General features: G+C 43.6%; 1 protein-coding gene across 3 annotated transcripts; it reads left to right on the top strand.

The window, feature by feature from the left end:
• Positions 1 to 2,387: 2,387 nt before the first annotated feature.
• On the top strand, positions 2,388 to 19,365 carry TERB2 (telomere repeat binding bouquet formation protein 2). Of its 3 annotated transcripts, none has more exons than XM_034784845.1 (7): positions 2,388 to 2,541; positions 9,140 to 9,221; positions 12,697 to 12,842; positions 14,362 to 14,423; positions 15,439 to 15,524; positions 16,560 to 16,651; positions 18,433 to 19,365. In XM_034784845.1, exons 1-7 carry the CDS (start codon positions 2,478 to 2,480, stop codon positions 18,576 to 18,578), a joined length of 678 nt encoding a protein of 225 aa, XP_034640736.1. In that variant the 5' UTR covers positions 2,388 to 2,477; the 3' UTR covers positions 18,579 to 19,365. The 3 variants fall into 3 exon arrangements, with proteins under 3 accessions (XP_034640736.1, XP_034640735.1, XP_034640734.1); XM_034784844.1 differs by having other exon boundaries at positions 9,140 to 9,230; positions 16,563 to 16,651; XM_034784843.1 differs by having other exon boundaries at positions 9,140 to 9,230.
• The last annotated feature ends 1,258 nt before the right edge of the window (positions 19,366 to 20,623 follow it).

Genomic DNA, 20,623 nt, shown 5'->3' with positions numbered 1-20,623 from the left:
GGAGCCAGATCCGAGAGAGTAATAGAGCCAGCTGCAGGGAAGGGTGGTATTTGGGCTGAGCTGTCTCCAAGGGGTTGCCTGAGGGCAATGGAGTTGGGGTATTGGGGGGAAGGAGCTGAGGATGAGTATACTGTTCTTCACTTGTTCTAAGGGTTAAGGAGATCCTCTTAGGCAAGGAAAGGGTCAACATTTCTCCTCTAAATAAGACAGGCTCAAATAGCCAAGGCTGGGAGAGAAATGTGCATTGGGACTCCTTGAGTGTAAAAGTTGCCCTTTTAAACCAAATTTTATTCCATTCAGTCTCCTCTTGTCCACCATAAACCAGTATAGAACTCTGCACAGTAACCTAGAATCATAGAATCATAGAATATCAGGGTTGGAAGGGACCTCAAGAGGTCATCTAGTCCAACCCCCTGCTCAAAGCAGGACCAATTCCCAACTAAATCATCCCAGCCAGGGCTTTGTCAAGCCGGGCCTTAAAAACCTCGAAGGAAGGAGACTCCACCACCTCCCTAGGTAATGCATTCCAGTGTTTCACCACCCTCGTAGTGAAATATTTTTTCCTAATATCCAACTTGGACCTCCCCCACTGCAACTTGAGACCATTGCTCCTTGTTCTGTCATCTGCCACCACTGAGAACAGCCGAGCTCCATCTTCTTTGGAACCCCCCTTCAGGTAGTTGAAGGCTGCTATCAAATCCTCCCTCATTCTTCTCTTCTGGAGACTAAACAATCCCAGTTCCCTCAGCATCTCCTCATAAGTCATGTGCTCCAGACCCCTAATCATTTTTGTCGCCCTCCGCTGGACTCTTTCCAATTTTTCCACATCCTTCTTGTAGTGTGGGGCCCAAAACTGGACACAGTACTCCAGATGAGGCCTCACCAATGTCGAATAAAGGGGAACGATCACGTCCCTCGATCTGCTGGCAATGCCCCTACTTTATACAGCCCAAAATGCCATTGCAGATAGATTTGTTTTAAAATAATACAATTAGAAGGGGGCAGGAGCAGAACCTAATACAAAGAACAGCAGTGAATTTCTGACAGCTGCACAGGGGCTATTGCTAAACACAAAAAGTAGCAAATGGAGACCAAGAACTGTACTGAAGTTTGAACAGCTAAAGAGGTCACTGAAGTCCATTGGCATGAGCCAGTTTTTTAAACGAATGTAAAAGGACATCTTTTTTCCAATGGAAACAATCATAAGGGATGAGTGAGGAGCACAGAGGCAGTCAAACCATGGCATGACTAAAATACAGGACAATGAGAAAGATGTTATAGAAAAGAAACAAGTTTACTTGAGGCCTGACCCTATTCTCATTAAAGTCCATAGCAAAACTCCCATAGAGCTCAGTGGGTGCAGATCATGGCACTGACAACTCAGAATTGTAGAGCCCTCTAAAGAAGTGTGAAATATTGGAGAACATGTGAGAAGTGAAAATGTCCAGATTCCAGAGATCTATGAAGGAGCAGAAGTCTTTGATCTAACTAGCACCACCTGTCAACACATTACAATCTTGTAGTCCTTAACATTCAAGAAGCCCTTACATATAGAGCAGTGCTTTAGGGTAGCAGTTTTATTAAATCTTAATGACAAAGAAATAATTTTCACCCCTAAAATTGCTAGAGGAAGTTAAAGTGGACCCCTAAAATTCTGCCATGAATACTTGGTTTGATACAAGGACATATCTTTAGGAATGGAAAATACTCAGGGCCTGATTGTTCTCTGATTTACAGCAGGCTTACACCAGTGTGAGAGAAGAATGCAGTCCTTACTATAAGTGCTGGACACTTGTATTATATTGTTTTTCAGATTTAAAGTTGAAAACTTATATTACTGACAGCTTTTTTTCCTGGTTAATTGTTGTTGCTCATTAAAGTCATAATGATGATGGGGATGCATCCTTACACACTGCTTTTTTGCATCCTCTTAGAATCTAGAGTTTATGTTCACTTTTTTGTTAATGTTAAAAATATTTAGCACTTACTGCAGTTCATCTGAAAGCTGTGTACAGTACTAGTATTCTCTTTTCTGAACTGAGTCTGGCCTGGCTGGACTTGTGAGTTTCCGCCAGGGGAGCATTCTTTAAATAAACTTATAATTTACATTTTCCCAGTTGAATTTATACACACAGGCTCTCGCTGTATAACTTTGCTTGAAAGCCAAGTTGTTTGTTGTCTTTGTTCGACTGATCTCTTGACTATAACGTGTTGCAGTTAATAAACAGAGAAGTTTGCAAAAGAGAAATACAATGAATATGACGCGAGGGGTGAGCGTGTCTGTTTAAGGGCGCTGTGATCAAGCCGCATTATGGACTCTCCGCTGCCCCAGGAGAGGCGGTGGGCGGGGCAGTGCTCCAGGCCCCTCCCCCTACAGCCCGGAGACAGGCGGTGGGCGGGGCAGTGCTCCAGGCCCCTCCTCCACGCTGTCCGCCAAGCTGAGGGCCGGGAGTTCGCTCTGAGGCGCGGGTGTCGGGATGTTCCGGGGCCGCAGCGCCTGGTTCTCGCAGAGCGTCAGCCGGGAACTCCGCGATTTGTGGGGTGAGGGGGGGGCCGAGCGGCCAGTTATTCTTGGGCCCTAGGGAGCCCCCCCCCGGGGGGGGGAACCGCCCGCCCGCGCTCGCCGCCGGTGCGTGCAGGCCCGGCCCTCCTCAGGGGAGCGGGGCAGGGGTGGAGGCTTTGGGGAAGGGATGGAATGGGGACGGGGCAGGGGCCTTGGGGAAGAGGCGGGGCAGGGGATGGAGCCTCACGCAGCTTTCTTGCTGCCCTATGCAGCTGCGTACTTTGTGTATGGGTCGGGATGGCACTGGACACACCCCGCTGATGGGGGCGTGAGGTGGGTGGAGGCAGGGTTGGCAGGTTTGTAGAAATTTTGGTGGTGCCCAGAATGCCCAGAGCCCGCCCCCCCCCAAACTCTGCCCCCACCTGCCTAAGGTTCTGTGAGGGAGTTTAGGTTGGGGGTTCAGGCCCTGGGCAGGGGATTGGGGTGCAGGCTCTGGGATGGGGTAGGGGTATAGGAGGGGGTGAAGGGTGCAGGCTCTGGGAGCAAGTTGTGTGCAGGCTCTGGGTTGGGGGTGTGGCGTTTACCTTGGGCTCCTAGGCAGGGCGGGCTGGGGGGCCTCAGCATGCTGCTAACCCCAGGCACTGCCCCTGCAGCTTCCTATTGGCCACAGGGGCGGGACACAGACCCACCCTGCCCAGGGGCTGCAGGGAGGGGCCGGTACCACATAGGGTGAGCAGAGAGGAAGCCACTCAGCTCTGCTGTGCTGCTGGTGGTTGGTGGGGGCCCTGGGCCGTTTTAAATCACCCAGGGGGCGGAAAGCGGGGCTGAGGGAGAGACCTGGCCTCAAACATGGCTGGATCCGGGCCCGGGGCCAGGAATATTCCTGGTGCCCAGGCACCAAGGGCCCAAAAAACTCGCCGCCCATGGGCAGTGGCAAACGTTGCTGAGTGGCCCAGCTGGAGAGGGGGCAGTGTCATATCCTGCTGAGGGTGGAGGCAGGCCCTGCTGAGGGGGGCACAGGCCGGGGGTGGGAAGTCAGTGACGCACCCTGCCCTCGGGGGCTGTGCGGGCGGAAGCGCTCTGGGGCTGACTCGGTCTCGGAGCTGGGGCGCTGGGCAGGTGCCTACCGCCAGAGCAGCCCCCCTCCCCCGGCTGGGCTCTGGCCGTTGTCAGGGCTGAGTGGGCAGCAACGAGTGTCTGGTTAGGGTCACCCACCAGGCTGCTGCGGCACCACATTATGACTCTGCCTGGTCTGCCCTGGGGGGAGCCGCCCTCCTTCCCCAGGGCAGCCCACTCCCTCCGCATGGCTCAGGTGGGGTAAAAGGACGCTGAGGGGTCCCGGGCGAGGGGTCCCAGCTGACAGCCCATGTCCTACATGGGGCAGCGGATGGGGAGCGTCACCCCTGGAGCTGCTTCACAAGGGCTGTTCCCAGCTGCAGGCATGGCCCTGTGGGCACCGTCACAGCCTGTGTGAGGATGTCTGATACTTAGCACAGGGCCAGCTGGTGATAGTGCTTACTAGCAGCTGCGTGTCCCTGTGCCCCCAGTTTCTGCACCCCAGAACTTCTGTATGGTAGTGCTTTGAGACCATCAGAGCTCATTGGGGACCAGGCTGACCGGCTCCTGGCACAGCCTGCTACAATGGGTAGGAAAATTAACTGTGATCATGGGTTGCTTCAGTCTAACTGACACCTCCATAGACTCCAAGGCCAGAAGGGACCATTGTCATCATCTACTGTAACTTCCTGTGTAAGACAGGCCAGAGAACCTCCCCAAAATAATTCCTTGAGCCACCTCTCTTAGAAAAACATCTATCACAGCCTTTGGTAAATTGTCCTAGTGGTTAATTACTCTCACTTAAAAATTTACACCTTATTTCCAGTCTAGACATGACATGCTGCCAGTACTAAAACATCTTTGGCATTTCTAAATATTATAGATAGCAATATTCTAACTCAAGGTGTTGCATCCAACACAGGAGAGTTCTGTATTAGACCTTGTCTTGACAGATAAAGTGGAACAGATCGCAGAACTAAAAATTAATGGGTGCTTAGGTACACATGATCATAACTTGATCACGTTTGTAAAGTGAAAACAGAATAAAGTCTAGACCACTAATACACACACACATTTGGTGCTTTTAAAAGGGCCGATTTCACAAGCTGAAAACGGTTATGAGCCAAATCAACTGTGAGGAAGAATTTAATCAGAAAAATATGAATAATAATTGGGAATTGTTTAAGAACACTTTATTAGATGCCCAAAAGACCATAATCAAGGAAGAATGCCAAGTTGGTTAAAAAAGAGACTTGGTTTAGAGGGGAAGTGAAGACAGCTATAAAAAAATAAAATATAACAAGTGGAAGAAAGGGGAAGATGACAGTAATAATTATAAATCAGAAGCTAGGAATTGTAGAAATTGATAAGGGAAGCAAAGGGACACCAGGCGAGCTCTGTGACTGACAGTTAATGTCATTAAGAGAGTTTTTTAAGTGCACTGTGAACAAAAAGACTCCAAACAATGATACTAGTCCAATACTAGATGGAAATAGTATAATTATCAATAATGATGCAGAAAAGGCAGAAGTGTTCAACAAATATTGGTTCTGTATCTGGGAAAAAAACTGATGATGTCATATCATATGATAGCTCTTTTTCCATTCCATTAGTATTGGAAGAGGATGTTGAATAACAGCTAAGGTTAGACATTTTAAAATTAGCAGGTCCAGTTAACTGGCATCCAAGACTTTTAACAGAGCTGGATGAGGAGCTCACTGGACTGTTAATGTTGATTTTCAATAAGTCTTGAAAGACTTAAGTTCCAGAAGACTGGAAGACAGCTGATATGCCAATTTTAAAAGGGTAAATGGGATGACTTGGGGATAATTATAGGTCTGTCAGTCTGACATTGATTCCGGACAATATAATGGAGCGACTGATACAGGCTTCACTTAATAAAGAATGAAAAGAGAATAACATAATTAATACCAATCAACATATGTTTATGAAAAATAGAACCTATCAAATAAAGTTGATTTTTAAAGAGATTACAAGGTTAGTTGAAAAAGGTGTTGATGTATATACTTAGACTTCAGTAAAGCATTTGATTTGGTAACAAATGACATTTGATTTAAAAAACTATAATGATATAAAATTAACATGGCACAGATTAACTGGATTAAAAACTAGCTAAATGATAAGTCTCAAAATATAATGGTAAACAGGAAATCATCATTGAGTGGGTGTGTTTCTAGTGGGGTTCTGCGGGGATCTGTTCTTGGCCCTACGCTATTTAACATTTTTATCAATGACCAGGAAGAAAACACAAAATCCTCATTGATAAAGTTTGCAAATGAAACAACGTGAGGGAGTGGTGAATAAGGAAGAGGACAGGTCACTGATATAGAGCAATCTGGATCACTTGGTAAGCTGGGCACAGGCAAACAATGTGCATTTTAATACAGCTCCATGTAAACGTATACTGTCACAGTTTCAGGGTAACTGTGCCTGTATTCCCCCCTATCCCCATAGTCCATTCCAGGAGTGACCAGACAGGTCTGTAGTCATTACCTGGCTCTGGCTAGAGACCCTTGTCCCACTCCTTTCTGATTGGGATTTTAAAGCTGCACAGCTGCCTTACACTGTGACATCCCCAGCAAGTCAGTCTGCCTAACAGCCAGCATCTGTTTGTTGGTTTCTCTCAGGGGGCAATGAACAGTGAGTGTATTGCCAGCATTTACAATTAACACACAGCTCTTTCTAAGCAAGTGTCTTTATTCTTAAGGTAAAAGCATTACAGAAAAAACATATAAAATAATAAATGTACATGCTAAAAGCTTATCACCCATCAGTCTTATGGGGCCCTAGTAGGCCAAAGTCTTTCCAACCCACAAGGGTGGCCCCCGCTTCCCTGGCCAGAAGGTCCTGTCCATTTGCTGGATCAGGTTTTTATACCAAAAGCCTCTTCTTTGTTTAAATCTCTGGAAAACACAGTTTGAAGCAATATTTGCAAATACCCCTGGGGGTGATGCTTCTCTGGAGTTGTTTACAGTTCCCAGAGTAATCACCTTCCACTGTTTTTAGTTTCTGGATGAGCTGTGGTAACCCTTCCCGATGGACTAGAACACAATCATACATAAACAATTCATAAATTGAATACAATGGTCCCCAAAGATACTGCATGGGATTGCAATATTTGGCACATACACATCTAGGAACAAAGAATGGAGGCCCTACTTACAGAATGGGGGATTCTATCTTGGGAAGAAGTGACTGTGAAAAAGATTGGGAGGTTGTGATGGATAATGATAATCAGCTGAACATGAATTTCCAGTGTGATGCTGTGGCCAAAAGGCTAATGCAGTCCTTGGATGTATCAATTGGGGAATTTGCAGTAGTACAGAGGTTATTTTACCTCTTACTTGGCACTGTGAAATCACTGCTGGAATACTGTGTCCAGTTCTGGATTCCACAGTTCAAGAAGGATATTGATAAATCGAAGAGGGTTCAGAGAGAGCCAAGAGAACGATTAATGGATTGGAATACGTGGCTTATAGTGATAGACTCAAGGAGCTCAATCAATTTAGCTTAACAAAGACGGCTAAGGCATAACTTGATTACAGTCTAAGTACCTCCATGGGGAACAAATATTGAAAAGATTGGTTTATTAAATATTTAATCTAGCTGAGAAAGTTATTGTGATAAATGAAGGGCAGGGGGTGGGGGGTCATCAGATCATACCTAGAAACTACTCATTTGACACCCCAGATATGTAAGTAGATCAGGAAATGTCTAGGAAGATGTGATTAGGTTTATCCCTGTTTATTTCTTTATGGCTTATGAACTCTGTGCTAACCCCAAATGCTTTCGTTTTGCTTGTAACCTTTAAGCAGCACTTCAAGAAAACCATTCTTGATGCTTAATTATTGTATTTGCTCTTTTAAATCTAGCAATAGCCTAAGTTTTCAGATGTATTTTCTTTCTTTTTCTTTAATAAAATTTACCTTTTTTAAGAACAGGATTGGATTTTTGTATCCTAAGAGCTTTGTGCAAATGTTGTTTAATTAGCTGGTGGCAACAGCTGATTTCCTTTGTTTTCTTTCTCAACTCTTCCCCGGGGGAGTGAAAGGGCTTGAGGGTACCCTACAGGGAGGAATTCCCAAGTTTTTCCTGGGTTTTCAAAGGGGTTTTTGCACTTGGGTGGTGGCAGAATCTACCCATCCAAGGTCAGAGAGAATCTGTGACCTTGGGAGTTTAATACAAGCCTGGATTGGCCAGTATTAATTTTTAGAATCCTTGTGGGCCCCCACCTTCTGCACTCAAAGTGCCAGAGTGGGGAATCAGCCTTGACAGTTATAATGCGATTTAGTGGCCTGAAGTTGAAGCTGGGCAAATTCAGACTGGAAATAAGACCTACGTTCTTAACAGTGAGGGTAATTAACCATTGGAACAATGTGCCAAGAATCATGGTGAATTCTTCGTACCTGGCAACTTTTAAATCAAAATTGGATGTTTTTGTAAAAGAGTGAACTAGGAATTATTTTGGGGAAGTTCTGCGGCCTGTATTATACAAGAGAGCAAACAATGGTCCCTTCTGGCCTTAATTCATAGATTTTAATCTCTTGTTTCAAAGTGGGGTAGGTCAAAGTGCAATATGAAACTTTTAGTGCACGGCAGCGGAGTCCACATGGACACTTAGTGTGTGGCAGGCTAGTGCTTGCTGTGATCAAAGCAGGGCTTTGGAGCGGAGCCCGGAGATGGAGCACGGAGCAGCTCCGGAGCAGTGGAACTGCAGGTTTTTGCCTGGAGCTGGAGCGGAGCCGGAGCACAGCTCCAAAGCCCTGGATCTAAGTGTTTGTGTGGATAAGCCCAAAGTTAGAGCAGGTTGCTGGCCAGCTCTAAAAGAGGGAGGGGGAAATGTGTCTGCAAGTCACCTTTCCTTGTGCCTTCCATTTCTGCCCTGAGGAGGGCTCATTCAGACTGTGAACCAAACTCCTGCTCTCCAAGTACACCAGAAACAGCCTTATTGTAAACTTCACTTGGCAGGGGCTGTTTTACTCTTGTGAGTTCCAGTGTGAGCCATTGGGGAAGTAGAATAGGGAATGAATGCAAGATTGTTGTCAAGGGAGAATGATTGATCAGGGCAGTTACAATGTGCATAAGTTCCCAAGAACTGAATGAACTCTTTTATATGCCACAGAATAAGAAAGTGATGGGTTAGGAAAATATGCCTTGGTCCTTAGGCTTTGAAGGTCTCCAAATACATTTTTTAAATAGTTTGAGAACTCAAAATATTGCATTTTGTAGATTTTGTAAACATTTCAAATGGCCGAACAATGGAGAAGATAAATTGTAGTAGGATTGCATTAGGCTGAGTAGGATTGATGCAGGAATTATTGGGTGAAGTTCTCTGGCCTGTGTTATGCAGGAGGTCAGACTAGATGATAATAACGATCCCTCTGGCCTTCACCCCTAGTCATAGATTTTTAGACTTGAACTGTCAGGTAAAAAGCAGAAGTTCATATTTTGTTCCTTAGGACTGGAGACATTGACCTCCACAAATATAAAGGTGTTCTGAATATACTGGGGGTAATAATCCTAAACCAAGAGTGCCATATGCGCTCTTTTTTTTTGCAGTGGCTGAAGGAGGCGTGATTTCAACTCATCATGGTGCTGATTACCTGTTCAGCAGTGATGCTTCACACCCTGATACACAGAGGTACACTTTGTAGGTTTGACTCTTGTAGCTGTTTGGCTGTGTTCTCATCTGTGGAGTGTTTGTGGATATGCCCTGACCCTAATCACCCCTCCCCTGCTTCTCTAAAAGTGCCTTCAGCTAACAGAATTCTCCTTCCTTTTCCTGTTTTTGTTATGGATTATGAGAATTCCCTTACCATAGTTTTGGAAATATTGTGCATCCTGCCTCTGTTAGAGCTCTGAGTGTATATATCGTATACATCTAACCTTTTGAGTTTTTCATCTGTGCAATTAATTATATACAAAACATAATGCAATACAAACATTATTAACATTAATGAGTGTGTTAAATAACCATCTAAATATTTAATGGCAGTAAATTAAAAACACAGATGGAATTTTTAAAAGTGCCCAACTCTGTTCCCATTGAATTACTTCAAAGGGGGCAGTGTTAGGCTAATACTGAGCATTTCTGAAAATCACAACCACAATAAACTGTAGGTAAGATGTCTTGGACAGGATATGTAAGGCTCATAGCAAACCACTTTGGCCTTCCCTATATGCAAAAGTTGTACAGCTTTAACTAGTACAGCTAAAGTGACACAACTTAAAGGTGCTTATACTGCATAGCTTATTCCTGTAAGGTAAGGGGAAAAAGCTATAGAAGGCACTTATATATCAGTATAACTGCATTCATAATAGGGGTTGTACTTGTATTGCTATTTTGGTTTAAAAATATATATCACTCCCCTAATCAAAATAGTTATGCTGATACAAAATGTGTGTGTAGACCTGGCCTTTGTTAATAAAAACTTAAATGCAAAAAAGGAAAGTAGTTTAATTTTCCAAACCAGCATTAATTCTACAGTTAAATGAAATGTTTTCTGCTGTTATGCTCTCCCAGCTGGTTTTGTAGCAGTTAGCTGACAACCTCAAATCCCAGAGTGTTGCTGACTTCTTCGCTGAGGTATAAGAATGTAATCAAAACAAGAGACATAGAAAATTCAGTCTTTATAAACAAGGTGGGAGAAAAAAAATCAATACTTTCCAAATGGAAAACAGCCAAATCGCCAGGGAAAGAAATTTTACTTTCAGTCTGCTAAGTTATTACAAACAAAGGAAAGGAAAGGAAATACAAAAAACAAAAGAGGGCTTGACAGCGGGTTTTTTTTAAAGAAGAGTTGCAAAGCTTAAAATGAAGAAAAGACTGTAAAAGATCCTCAATCATGAAGTGAATATTTGTATAGATCAGTGGTTCTCAACCTATTTATCCTTATGGCCTGCAGGTTGAGAACCACAGTGTCACCTGTCCAAAAACTCCCTACAGTCCCCTATGCCCAGCGCCCCCCACCCAGAGACCCTTCCACAGAGTGGGGCCAGGAGCACAACCCTGGACACGGCAGCTGGACCCGTGGACCCACCATGTGTGGCCAGCAACTGGACCCTGCAACCTGGACCCAGGGACCCTGCCAAGGGGGCTAGGCATTCGGGACCCCCGGCCAGGAGCAGAGCAACCGGTGTGGACCGGCAGCCAGGATCCCGAGGTATGGGGCCAGGAGCTGAGCCCCATTTAAAACCTGGGGGTGTTGCAGCACCCCTGCAAACCTCTAGTTCCCAGTGTGCTCTACCCACCCCCCACAAACCTGCCCAGAGACCCCCACTCCTACACCCTGCCCCCCTGCGGCAATCTCCTGCCCCCTGCTGGCAGGGGTGCTCCTGCAGGCTGCTGGACACTGTCTCCCCCTCAGCCAGCCCACCCCTTGCCAGACCAGAGCAAGACATTTTGAATTTATTTTAGCACACAGCTGGGCCACAGCTGTGTGCTAATTGGTCCGCATTCGGGCGAGCTGTGGACCGCTGGTATAGATTAAATGTCAGCTAAATACATTTTACAGATGACACACACAGGGAATTGTCAATGTTCTGTTAACTTTAGCCATATGTACCACCTTCTCCTATTAATCAGGATAACGGGAATTCAACATGTTATTACCTAAAAACTTTCCCTTTTCTGCTTAGTTTTTATGACATCACTGGCTTCAGTTCTGAAGTAACACCCCATTGTGTACTATGATGATACTACTGCCAAAGAAGGCTTTGGAGCATGGTGCTGGCCAACAGGTCACCAAACATTAAGTGCAGGTTTTTGTCAATACTTTGTGGCTTTGAAACAATGTAAAGATATTCACTTCTATTCAAAGGACTTGAACCATTTCTTTAACCGTTTGCACAGCCATGCCATTTAGTATATAAAATACATATTTACCTGATCTGTGGGCTCTGCCTCCTTGCTTCAGTGGGTTGGTGAGGCTGATGTGGCCTTTTTTTCCTTGCTGATTGGGGCCTTTTCCTTACTAGCCACGCACCATAAAGCAAATATATTATTTTCTTTACCAAACTCAAGCTAACTTTAATTCTGTCATTTCATAACTATCCCTACACCTTTGCAGGCATTTACCAGTCAAGTTATGAGCTAAGGATTTGTTTTCCCCACAACAGCTGATAACACTGTAACCTTCTGACAGAACTATACCAATTATTACCTGTCTGGCATAGTTATATGTAGTTCCGCTTGCATCAACTGTCAGGAAAAATGCACAACCCTGAAGTCAGGACTTGACAGATAGTGAAAGAGAAAATGCTTTTAATGTAATTTGTTTCAAAATAAAAATGTATCTGTAATATCAGTTTCCATGCACTATATATTTAATTAATGATTTTGGATGTAAAACATGCTCTATATCGGGGTGGCCAACCTGTGGCTCCAGAGTCACATGCGGCTCTTCAGAAGTTAATATGCGTCTCCTTGTATAGGCACCGACTCCCGACAACTTTCCAATGTGCCTGGGGGGCTCATTGCTCAACCCCTGGCTCTGCCACAGGCCCTGCCCCCACTCCACCCCTTCCCGCCCCCTCCCCTGAGCCTGTCGGGCCCTCGCTCCTCCCCCAGAGCCTCCTGCATGCCACAAAACAGGTGATTGGGAGGTGTGGGGGGAGAGGGGAAGGCGCTGATCGGTGGGGCTGCTGGTGGGTGGGAGGCGCTGGGAGCGGGCCTAATGGGGGGCTGCTGACGTATTACCGTGGCTTTTTGGCAATGTACATTGGTTCTTTCTCAGACTCAGGTTGGCCACCCCGCTCTCTATTTTTTGTGACAGCTTTATATTAACTTTTGAAATATTAATATTTACAACAATTGAAACAATTTAAAGTAGGTCAGTTGCATGACAGTATTCTTATTTTTATTTATTATTTGACTTATCATAGTGCATAGCAACCCCAGTTGCAGACTAGGATCCCATTGTGCTAGGCACCATACACAAACAGAACAAAAAGACAGTCTCTTCATTAAAGAGTTTACAATCCCTTTAAACTCATTAGTCACTGTGTCCAGCCTTGGTACACTCTAGGGTTAAATTGATCATTCAAATAATTATGATTTGTTTTTTTCACATTTCTTTTTTATAAAAGTTTTTTCTGTTTTTTTTTCTTTCTTCTAGAATACACCAGAGCCTAGATTATATAGAGGGTAAAGCTACAATTTTTCATTCTTGTTATCTCTCTGCAAATGCAAGTGCCAGCTCTGAAATGAAACAGACAGTGGCTTTGGGTCACTTCATCCTTCCCCCTGCCTGTGTACAAGAAGGTTAGGAAAAATATAGAGCATTTAGCATACAGTTTAATCATTGTTTTAAAACCGAGACTGTTGGTGATGTTTAACGTACGTGGTCAAATTACAGTGACCTCAGTCTGGGTGTACTGGGGGAGAAGGGGCATAGGGAGTGTCCCAGGACTGGAGACATCCACAGTTCTGCAGTGCAGGTAGATCTGAATCTACTGCTGCTCGTGGTGCTTATCCCTCTACTAGGTGCAGGTCTAGGCTGGCAGTGTGAGTGAGATCATGCCCATCTCACTCACAAATGCTGCTGCTCCATGAGCTGCCCCCAGTCAGGGCATGTGACATTACACATGTATTGCTTTGCTAATATGTTTGGCCGTTTGTTTCCTAGCAGATGAATGGATTGGAGTCACCTATGAGTTTGGGATCCTGCAGTTTCCGGTATCTTGACAGTTGATGTGGGGGCTGGGCAAAAAGCTCTTCCCTTCCTTTCTCCCCATTTCTCTCTCCTCTCGCCTGCTACACTCCACAAACCTGATTGGTTGGGGGGGGGGGGAATGCCATTCCAACCCCCACTTTTTCTCTCCTCCCTGCTACTCTTCACAAACCTGGCAGGCAGAGCAGAGTGCCACTCCAAAACAAGGACACAGAATTAACTCTGACCCTTGGGAGTCCAAAAGATTAAAAACAGGAAGAATAGGGACGGCATATTGTGTATCAAAATTAGGAATTAATATGTCTAAAAGAATATCCGATTGTGTAGCTGTCATGACAGCTGAACTGGTGGCGATAATGTAGTGTTAAACTGGATCTGGAGTGTGCACCCAGCAGCGGCAGTCGTTTTTTCAGACTCGATATCAAGCCTTATGGTAATAAGAAAGGATGCCTCCATATGTAGAAGTTATCTAATCAATTAAGGGGAGAATATAAATCCCTAGGTATTTAGGAATTATAGTTGGTGATGGCTATGGACTAGCCAATCAAGTCTGCTATGCCATGTAAAAGAAAAAAAAGAGGGACCCCCCGGGAGGGTTTGAGTGAATGAGCAGATGGGGGACCAACCTGGGAAGATTCAGACAGGAAACAGGAAGAAGCAGAGAGCAGGAACCCTGAGCTATGGGAGACAGGGAGCTGTTTGGAGGGGAGCCAGCTTGTAAAAGGGGACTCTTATAAGTGCTCAGCCTGGACCTGACAGAACAGCTGAGCCCATGCGACAGGGCCCATTATTTTGAGCTCATACTGCACACCAGCCTCAGAGAGCATGGACAGGGTGGACTGATCCAAAGGCGGGGACAGATTGCATTAGCATGGGGCAGAGTCACTGCATGTCTAGCCAGGAGTGGGAGGCCTGTTTTGCTGTTTACTGTGCGGAGACAAAGGAGTCTGTGTAACCACTGCTAGAGATCCTGACCTAGGTACCAATCAGTGGTCATTACAGTTTTGTTTCACACTTGGTTAAAGATCATCTCTGCTAGCTGACTGATTTTTGCTGGTCAGATACCACTGTGTAATACTTTTGACATTAATTTATTTTTATTCACTACAGAAATTAGAAGAAAACTTGGTAGTTTTATATGGGAGCAGATGAATGATTCCCTGATGGAACAGGTAAGGTTGTACTAAATGCACATCGGGGTGAAATCCTGTCCCATTGAAATCAATGGCAAAACTTTGCCTGACTTCAGTGGAGGCAGGATTTCATTCCAGGGCTTCAAGTTAAACAGTGGATCAAATGTTTTTGGCTTTTTTTGGATTGAATTGTGATAATCAAGATGTCTACTACTGCCTTTGGCCTACTGTGTATCCCCCTTCTACTGCATGGTGTCCAGGAAGCAATCATTCAGAACTTGCAGGAAATGGAGTTGCAGAGGGATTCACTACCATCACCAGAAAACAATGTCCATATTCTTAAAAATAATGAAATGGATTGAGAAAAGCCAACAATGATATAAAGCACTCAACCCACAGAAGCAGGTTACAAAGCTTTTGTGCTTTCTCTGGTTACTGCTGGCTGGGTTGGGTAGCTTAATGGTAGTCCTTTGTACTACTATGCCAAAAATTTGGGTTCAGATCTCTTGCTCCCCAGGCAAATTACTGCTATGCAAGAATCTCCTCCTGCCGAGGCTAAGATTTCTGGACAACATGATCAACACAAGCTGCCTTATATTGCAAAGTTTGATTTTAGTGTTAAAATCCTAAGTAGTAAAAGCTTAGCCCAGCTGAAGGACCTTTCACTGTCCTGTGTCCGCAGCTGAGATAAATGGGTCTGGACTTGATAACAGTCCCAAAGTAAATTCTAGATAGGAAGTAAGGGCTGTAGATGGCAGTTACAGTAAAGGAATCACACAGCTGTGTGATTATTTCCCCCTTGAGGTGAACCCCAGTCCACTCTGCAGGGCAAGGTTAGACTGTTTTGTTTCCACTTCAATTTTGGTGTTTGTGCGATTTTTAAAGTTTGTTTTGTGTGTGTGTGCATGCATGTGTAAAATTTGCATTTGATAGTGCCTATCGTGGAATGGCAGAAAATTGAAAATGATAGTTATCAGAGGAACTTTCCTTTGCTTCCTTATCAAGTCAAAAGGGGCTGTATGCATTTAATCAAAATGTATGTTGACATCCACAGCTTGATGAATTAACACCAGTTGAAATAAAGACTAGCATAAAAGAGGATGAGCAAAGAATAAAGGGCAAAAAAGACCTGGATGGAAGGTATTTTCTTTATTTCCATGTTAGGATTGCTTAGGTCCTGCTGTTTAGGCACATGAGCGTATAACACAAGGGTGGCCGAATTTACTGATCTTCCGAGCCGCATACGATAATCTTCAGAAGTTCGAGAGCCGGGTGCACCTGCTTGGGGCTTCTGCCCTGTGGCAGAGTGGTGGGGCTTCCACCCTGTGGGAGGTGCCTGCTGGTGCTCAGGGCTTCAGCAAGAGCCGGGCTGAAGCCCTGAGCCACGGCAGGCACCTCCTGTGGGGCTGAAGCCCTGAGCCACGGCAGGCACCTCCTGTGGGGCTGAAGCCCTTAGCCCCACCACCCCGCTGCAAAGTAGAAGCCCTGATCTCCTCCTCCCAGTCTGGTAGGTGGAGAATGGGGAGGCATGGGGGGCTCCGCGAGCCGCACTTTAGCCGCAGTTTGGCCACACCTGGTATAACATATCAATTGATCGATAACTCTGAATCCTAATGATTACAGTGTAAATCTCAACCATAATTATTTTGCTGTTGATCATTTTAGCAAAAACATCCAACTAATGTATTTATCTCAGGATCCCAAACTGTATTCCACTTGTTCCCCACTGTGCCCTGCCTACATGTCAAAACCTTCAACTTCCTCTCTTGTCAACTTCTGCACTGTGGTTATATGTTCAATACAAAAATCTGCAGTGCAATGAAAATTGAAGATGGAAGGCCAGATTGAAATAAAATGAACCTGATATCAAAATAAATAAGATAATGGATTCTGTACCCATTGTATTATTTATTTCCATATTTAATTCAATAAAAACCTTCATTTGCGAATTTAGCAGAGGTTGCTGCAGAATTTCCATCTTGCCACACTGGACTTCTTCAGAAATGAGGGGCTCTTGCTGGTGGAATTTAGGCCCTTAGCCGTGACTATAGATTGGCAGGGAAGGGAAAATTTTAAATTCCCACGAATAGCCGAATCCAGTAACACAGCCATTCCTGAAAGCAAGCTTTAAAAAGTAAACGAAAGAAGCAAAAATAACACTTCTTTTCTCTACAGCAGTAAAGAAAAAAGAGTATCAAAAACACCAGTGGGAGGGAAACTTGCATACTGTCCACTTCAGGATTATCCAGTGAACAACATGGTGACAGGTAAAGATTAATATAGGTGAACTTTCTGCCAAATGGAACAAATGCAAACAATGTTATGGGTGATCCTGATAAAGATTGGCCTATTCTATGCCCTGTTCATGCTTGATTTCTTTATAATGCAGACAGAAAATCATGCAGTGTGTCTTTTCTGTGCAAATTCTATACAATCAATATTCATGCAATTCTGCATCTATTCCTAGTGAGATGTCCTTCTCACCATGTGAACTTTCTAACAGTTGGGTTCAACAAAGGGTATAGTTTTCACTGAAATTGATTTGATATTTGTTTTTGATGAATCCAGGTTGTCCCCTATTTATCACTTTAATTTCTCTAGGTGTTTGCAAGTATCAAAAGTGATGCTGTATTAACATTTCTAGCAGTTTATCAGATGTTGCATCAAAGTTAAAATGACTGTCTAGTACGGAGGTCGGCAACCTGCGGCAAGTGCGCCAAAGGCGGCACGTGGGCTGATTTTTAGTGGCATACTGCTGCCAGCCAGGGTCCCGGCCGCTGGCCCCGCTCAGCCCGCTGCCGGTCTGGTATTCCATCTGCCATCCGCGCTGCTGGTCTGGCATGCGAAACCTTTTACTGGCACGCAAAACCTTAAATTAATGGAGACTTGGCACACCACTTCCCAAAGGTTGCTGACCCCTGGTCTAGTAACTCCCTGGATCCACCTTTTCCCCTACTAAAAATAGGAGCTGTATTTGCCATTTTTTTTTTTACCCTTTGGGAGCTCACCTGTGCTTCTGATACTCCATCTAGTTTCATGAGCACTTTAGGGTTTGTCATTAGATGCTGATGATAAGAAAAAGTTCACATTATCTAGATATCCTTCTAGAGGATGTGTTATGGCTGCCCCTTTTCTTAGTTGATGATTATCAGAGATTCCTGAATCTGGTAAGTGCAGTATGGGGTTCTATTACAATATTTTTCATGTATTAATTATTTTCAGTATAATTCACCTACTGTGAAATTCACCCCTGTGCAGAGGGCCAACCCTATGGGCAACTTAAATTCTATTTTGAAGTCTTAAGCAGGACTAAAGTGATACATAGGCTTGGTCCTGTCTTTTCTGCACAGAAATGAATTTCTATCCTAGTAGACAAGTTCATTCCCACACTATACTAAGCCTATGTCTACATTGCCCAACAGTTTGGCCTATGGGGGTATGAATAGCAGTGCATACCAGTGCTGCACTGTAGCACTCCTGTGTGAATGCTGCAGATGCAAACTAAAAGGTTCCTAGCTTGCATTAACATAGTACTCTTCAAACAAGACTACATTAATGCATAGGAACCATTCAGTGTGCACCCGATGGGGTAGAGAGAAGGATTGTCCAAGGACATCACTCCCAGTATAAAGATTCTTTCTCTCCAGTTTGCACCAGTGAAAAAGCCTTTCTTTGACTTGTGTGCATACTATTAATGATTTGATAACATTTGCAACCCTGTGCTTGCTTTCCCTGGGGAAATGATGGCAGAGCTTCAGGAGCTGCATGTATTTCCCAACAAAGTGTTCTTCTCTGAAATATATTATATAATATTTGATGTAATCTCACTGAAAATAGTAATAAAGTACCAGGCATTTCTGTGTTTGTGATACTTTGTCTGTGATTCTCCCCCACCCCATATCAACAATATTTTGGGGATATTCATTCCACACTCCAGAAAGTCCAGTAAAAAAGACTGGCCCGAGTGCTGTAGTTTCTGTGGTGTTTATATATATATATATATATATATATATATATATATATATATATATACATTTTCACTTTGTAGGTTATGTCTCTTCTAGTGAGATGAAGAAATACCTTGGGGAACTACATGACTTCATTCCTGGCACTTCAGGTTACTCGGTATATTGGATTAAAAATGAAATGGACATTTTCTCTGATGTGAAAAATAAATTGAAAAGAAAACTATAAATGACATTTAAATTGTTTGTATCAAAACATAACTTGGCTTTGCTAAAACATTGCTAAATATACATATGTCCGTTTAATAACATCCCATCTTTAGCATTATATATGTCCTTGTTTTCTCTCTTTGTGTTGGTTGATGGTTACTTTAAATAGCGCTGTCATGGTACTTACAGGTTTTTTTTAGTTCAGTGACTGGAGGACTGAATTCTGAGTTGAATTTCTTTGTATCATTTTTGGCCCAGGCTAACTTATTATATTGACTACAACTGGGTGTGCCTTATAATTTTTTGGTTACTCATATTTTAACAACTGGTTACATTTGCTGTAAACAGCTTCAACTACTTAAAATTTATTTCATATTAAAATTACATATAAGGTTTCATCAAATAATTGCAAGATGTTTGCAATTTTTCGGGTAACAGACTTTGATTTCAATATGACTTCTTGAGCAGAGATTTTATTCTCACATGGCTACATGCAAAATACTCCCCAGGGTGATTCTGACTGTTAGTAAAGCAGGTGTTAGTAAAAGTAATGTAAAAGTATAATTAGGCAGTCCAAAGAAGAATTTGAAGAGCAACTAGCAAAAGACTCAGAAACTAACAGCAAATTTTTTTTTAAGTACATCAGAAGCAGAAAGCCTGCCAAACAATCAGTGGAGTCGCTGGATGATTGAGATGCTAAAGGAGCACTCAAGGAAGACAAGGCCATTGCAGAGAAGTTAAATGAATTTGTTGCGTTGGTCTATAGAGGATGAAGGAGATTCCTACACCAGAGCCATTCTTTTTAGGTGATACATCTGAGGAACTGTCCCAGATTGAGGTGTCAGTAGAGGAGGTTTTGGAACAAATAGATAAATTAAACAGTAATAAGTTACTATCATTTAAATCAGCTTCTGTACCAGATGACTTGGAGGATAGCTAACGTGATGCCAATTTTTAAAAATGGCTCCAGAGGCGATTCTGGCAAATACAGGCCAGGAAGCCTGACTTCAGTACCGGACAAATTGGTTGAAACTTTAGTAAAAGAACAGAATTAGCGACACATAGATGAACATTATTTGTTGGGGAAGAGTCAATATGGCTTTTGTAGAGGGAAATCGTGTCTTATCACTATATTAGAATTCTTGAAGGGGGTCAACAAATGTGTGGACAAGGGTGATCCGGTGGATATAGTGTACTTGGACTTTCAGAAAGTCTTTGACAAGGTCCCTCACCAAAGGCTCTTAAGCAAAGTAAGGAGTCATGGGATAAGAGGGAAGGTTCTCTCATGGATCAGTAACTGGTTAAAAGATAAGAAACAAAGGGTAGAAATAAATGGTCAGTTTTCAGAATGGAGAGAGGTAAATAGTGGTTTCCCCTATGATCTGGAAAAAGGAGTAAATAGTGAGATGGCAAAATTTGCAGATGATACAAAATTACTCAAGATAGTTAAGTCCAAAGCAGACTGCGAAGAGTTACAAAGGGATCTCACATAACTGGGTGACTGGGCAACAAAATGGCAGATGAAATTCATTGTTGATAAATGCAAAGTAATGCACATTGGGAAACGTAATCCCAACTGGACATACAGAATGATGGGGGTGGGGTCTAAATTAGCTGTAACCACTCAAGAAAGAGATCTTGGAGTCACTGTGGACATTTCTCTTAAAATGTCCACTCAATGTGCAGGGGGAGTCAAAGAAGCTAACAAAGTTAGGAGCCACTAGGAAAGGGATAAATAATAAGACAGTAACTATCATAATGCCACTATATAAATGCGTGGTACGCCCACACCTTGAATACTCAAAAAATGATATATTAGAAAAAGTAAAGAGAAGGGCAACAAAAATGATTAAGGACATGGAACAGCTTTCATATGAGGCGAGAGTAAAAACACTGGGACTGTTCAGCTTGGAAAAGAGGCGACTAAGGGGGGTATGATAGATGGCTACAAAATCATGAATGGTGTGGAGAAGGTGAATAAGGAAGTGTTGTTTATCCCTTCACATAGCACAAGAAGCAGGGGGTAATGCAATAAAATTAATAAGCAGCAGGTTTCAAACATGA

The sequence above is a fragment of the Trachemys scripta genome, chromosome 10 (assembly GCF_013100865.1).
Source record: "Trachemys scripta elegans isolate TJP31775 chromosome 10, CAS_Tse_1.0, whole genome shotgun sequence".
In the NCBI taxonomy this organism is placed as follows: Eukaryota; Metazoa; Chordata; order Testudines; family Emydidae; genus Trachemys; species Trachemys scripta.
Note: the sequence above shows the minus strand (reverse complement) of the source record. Positions and strands in the feature narration are given on the sequence as shown.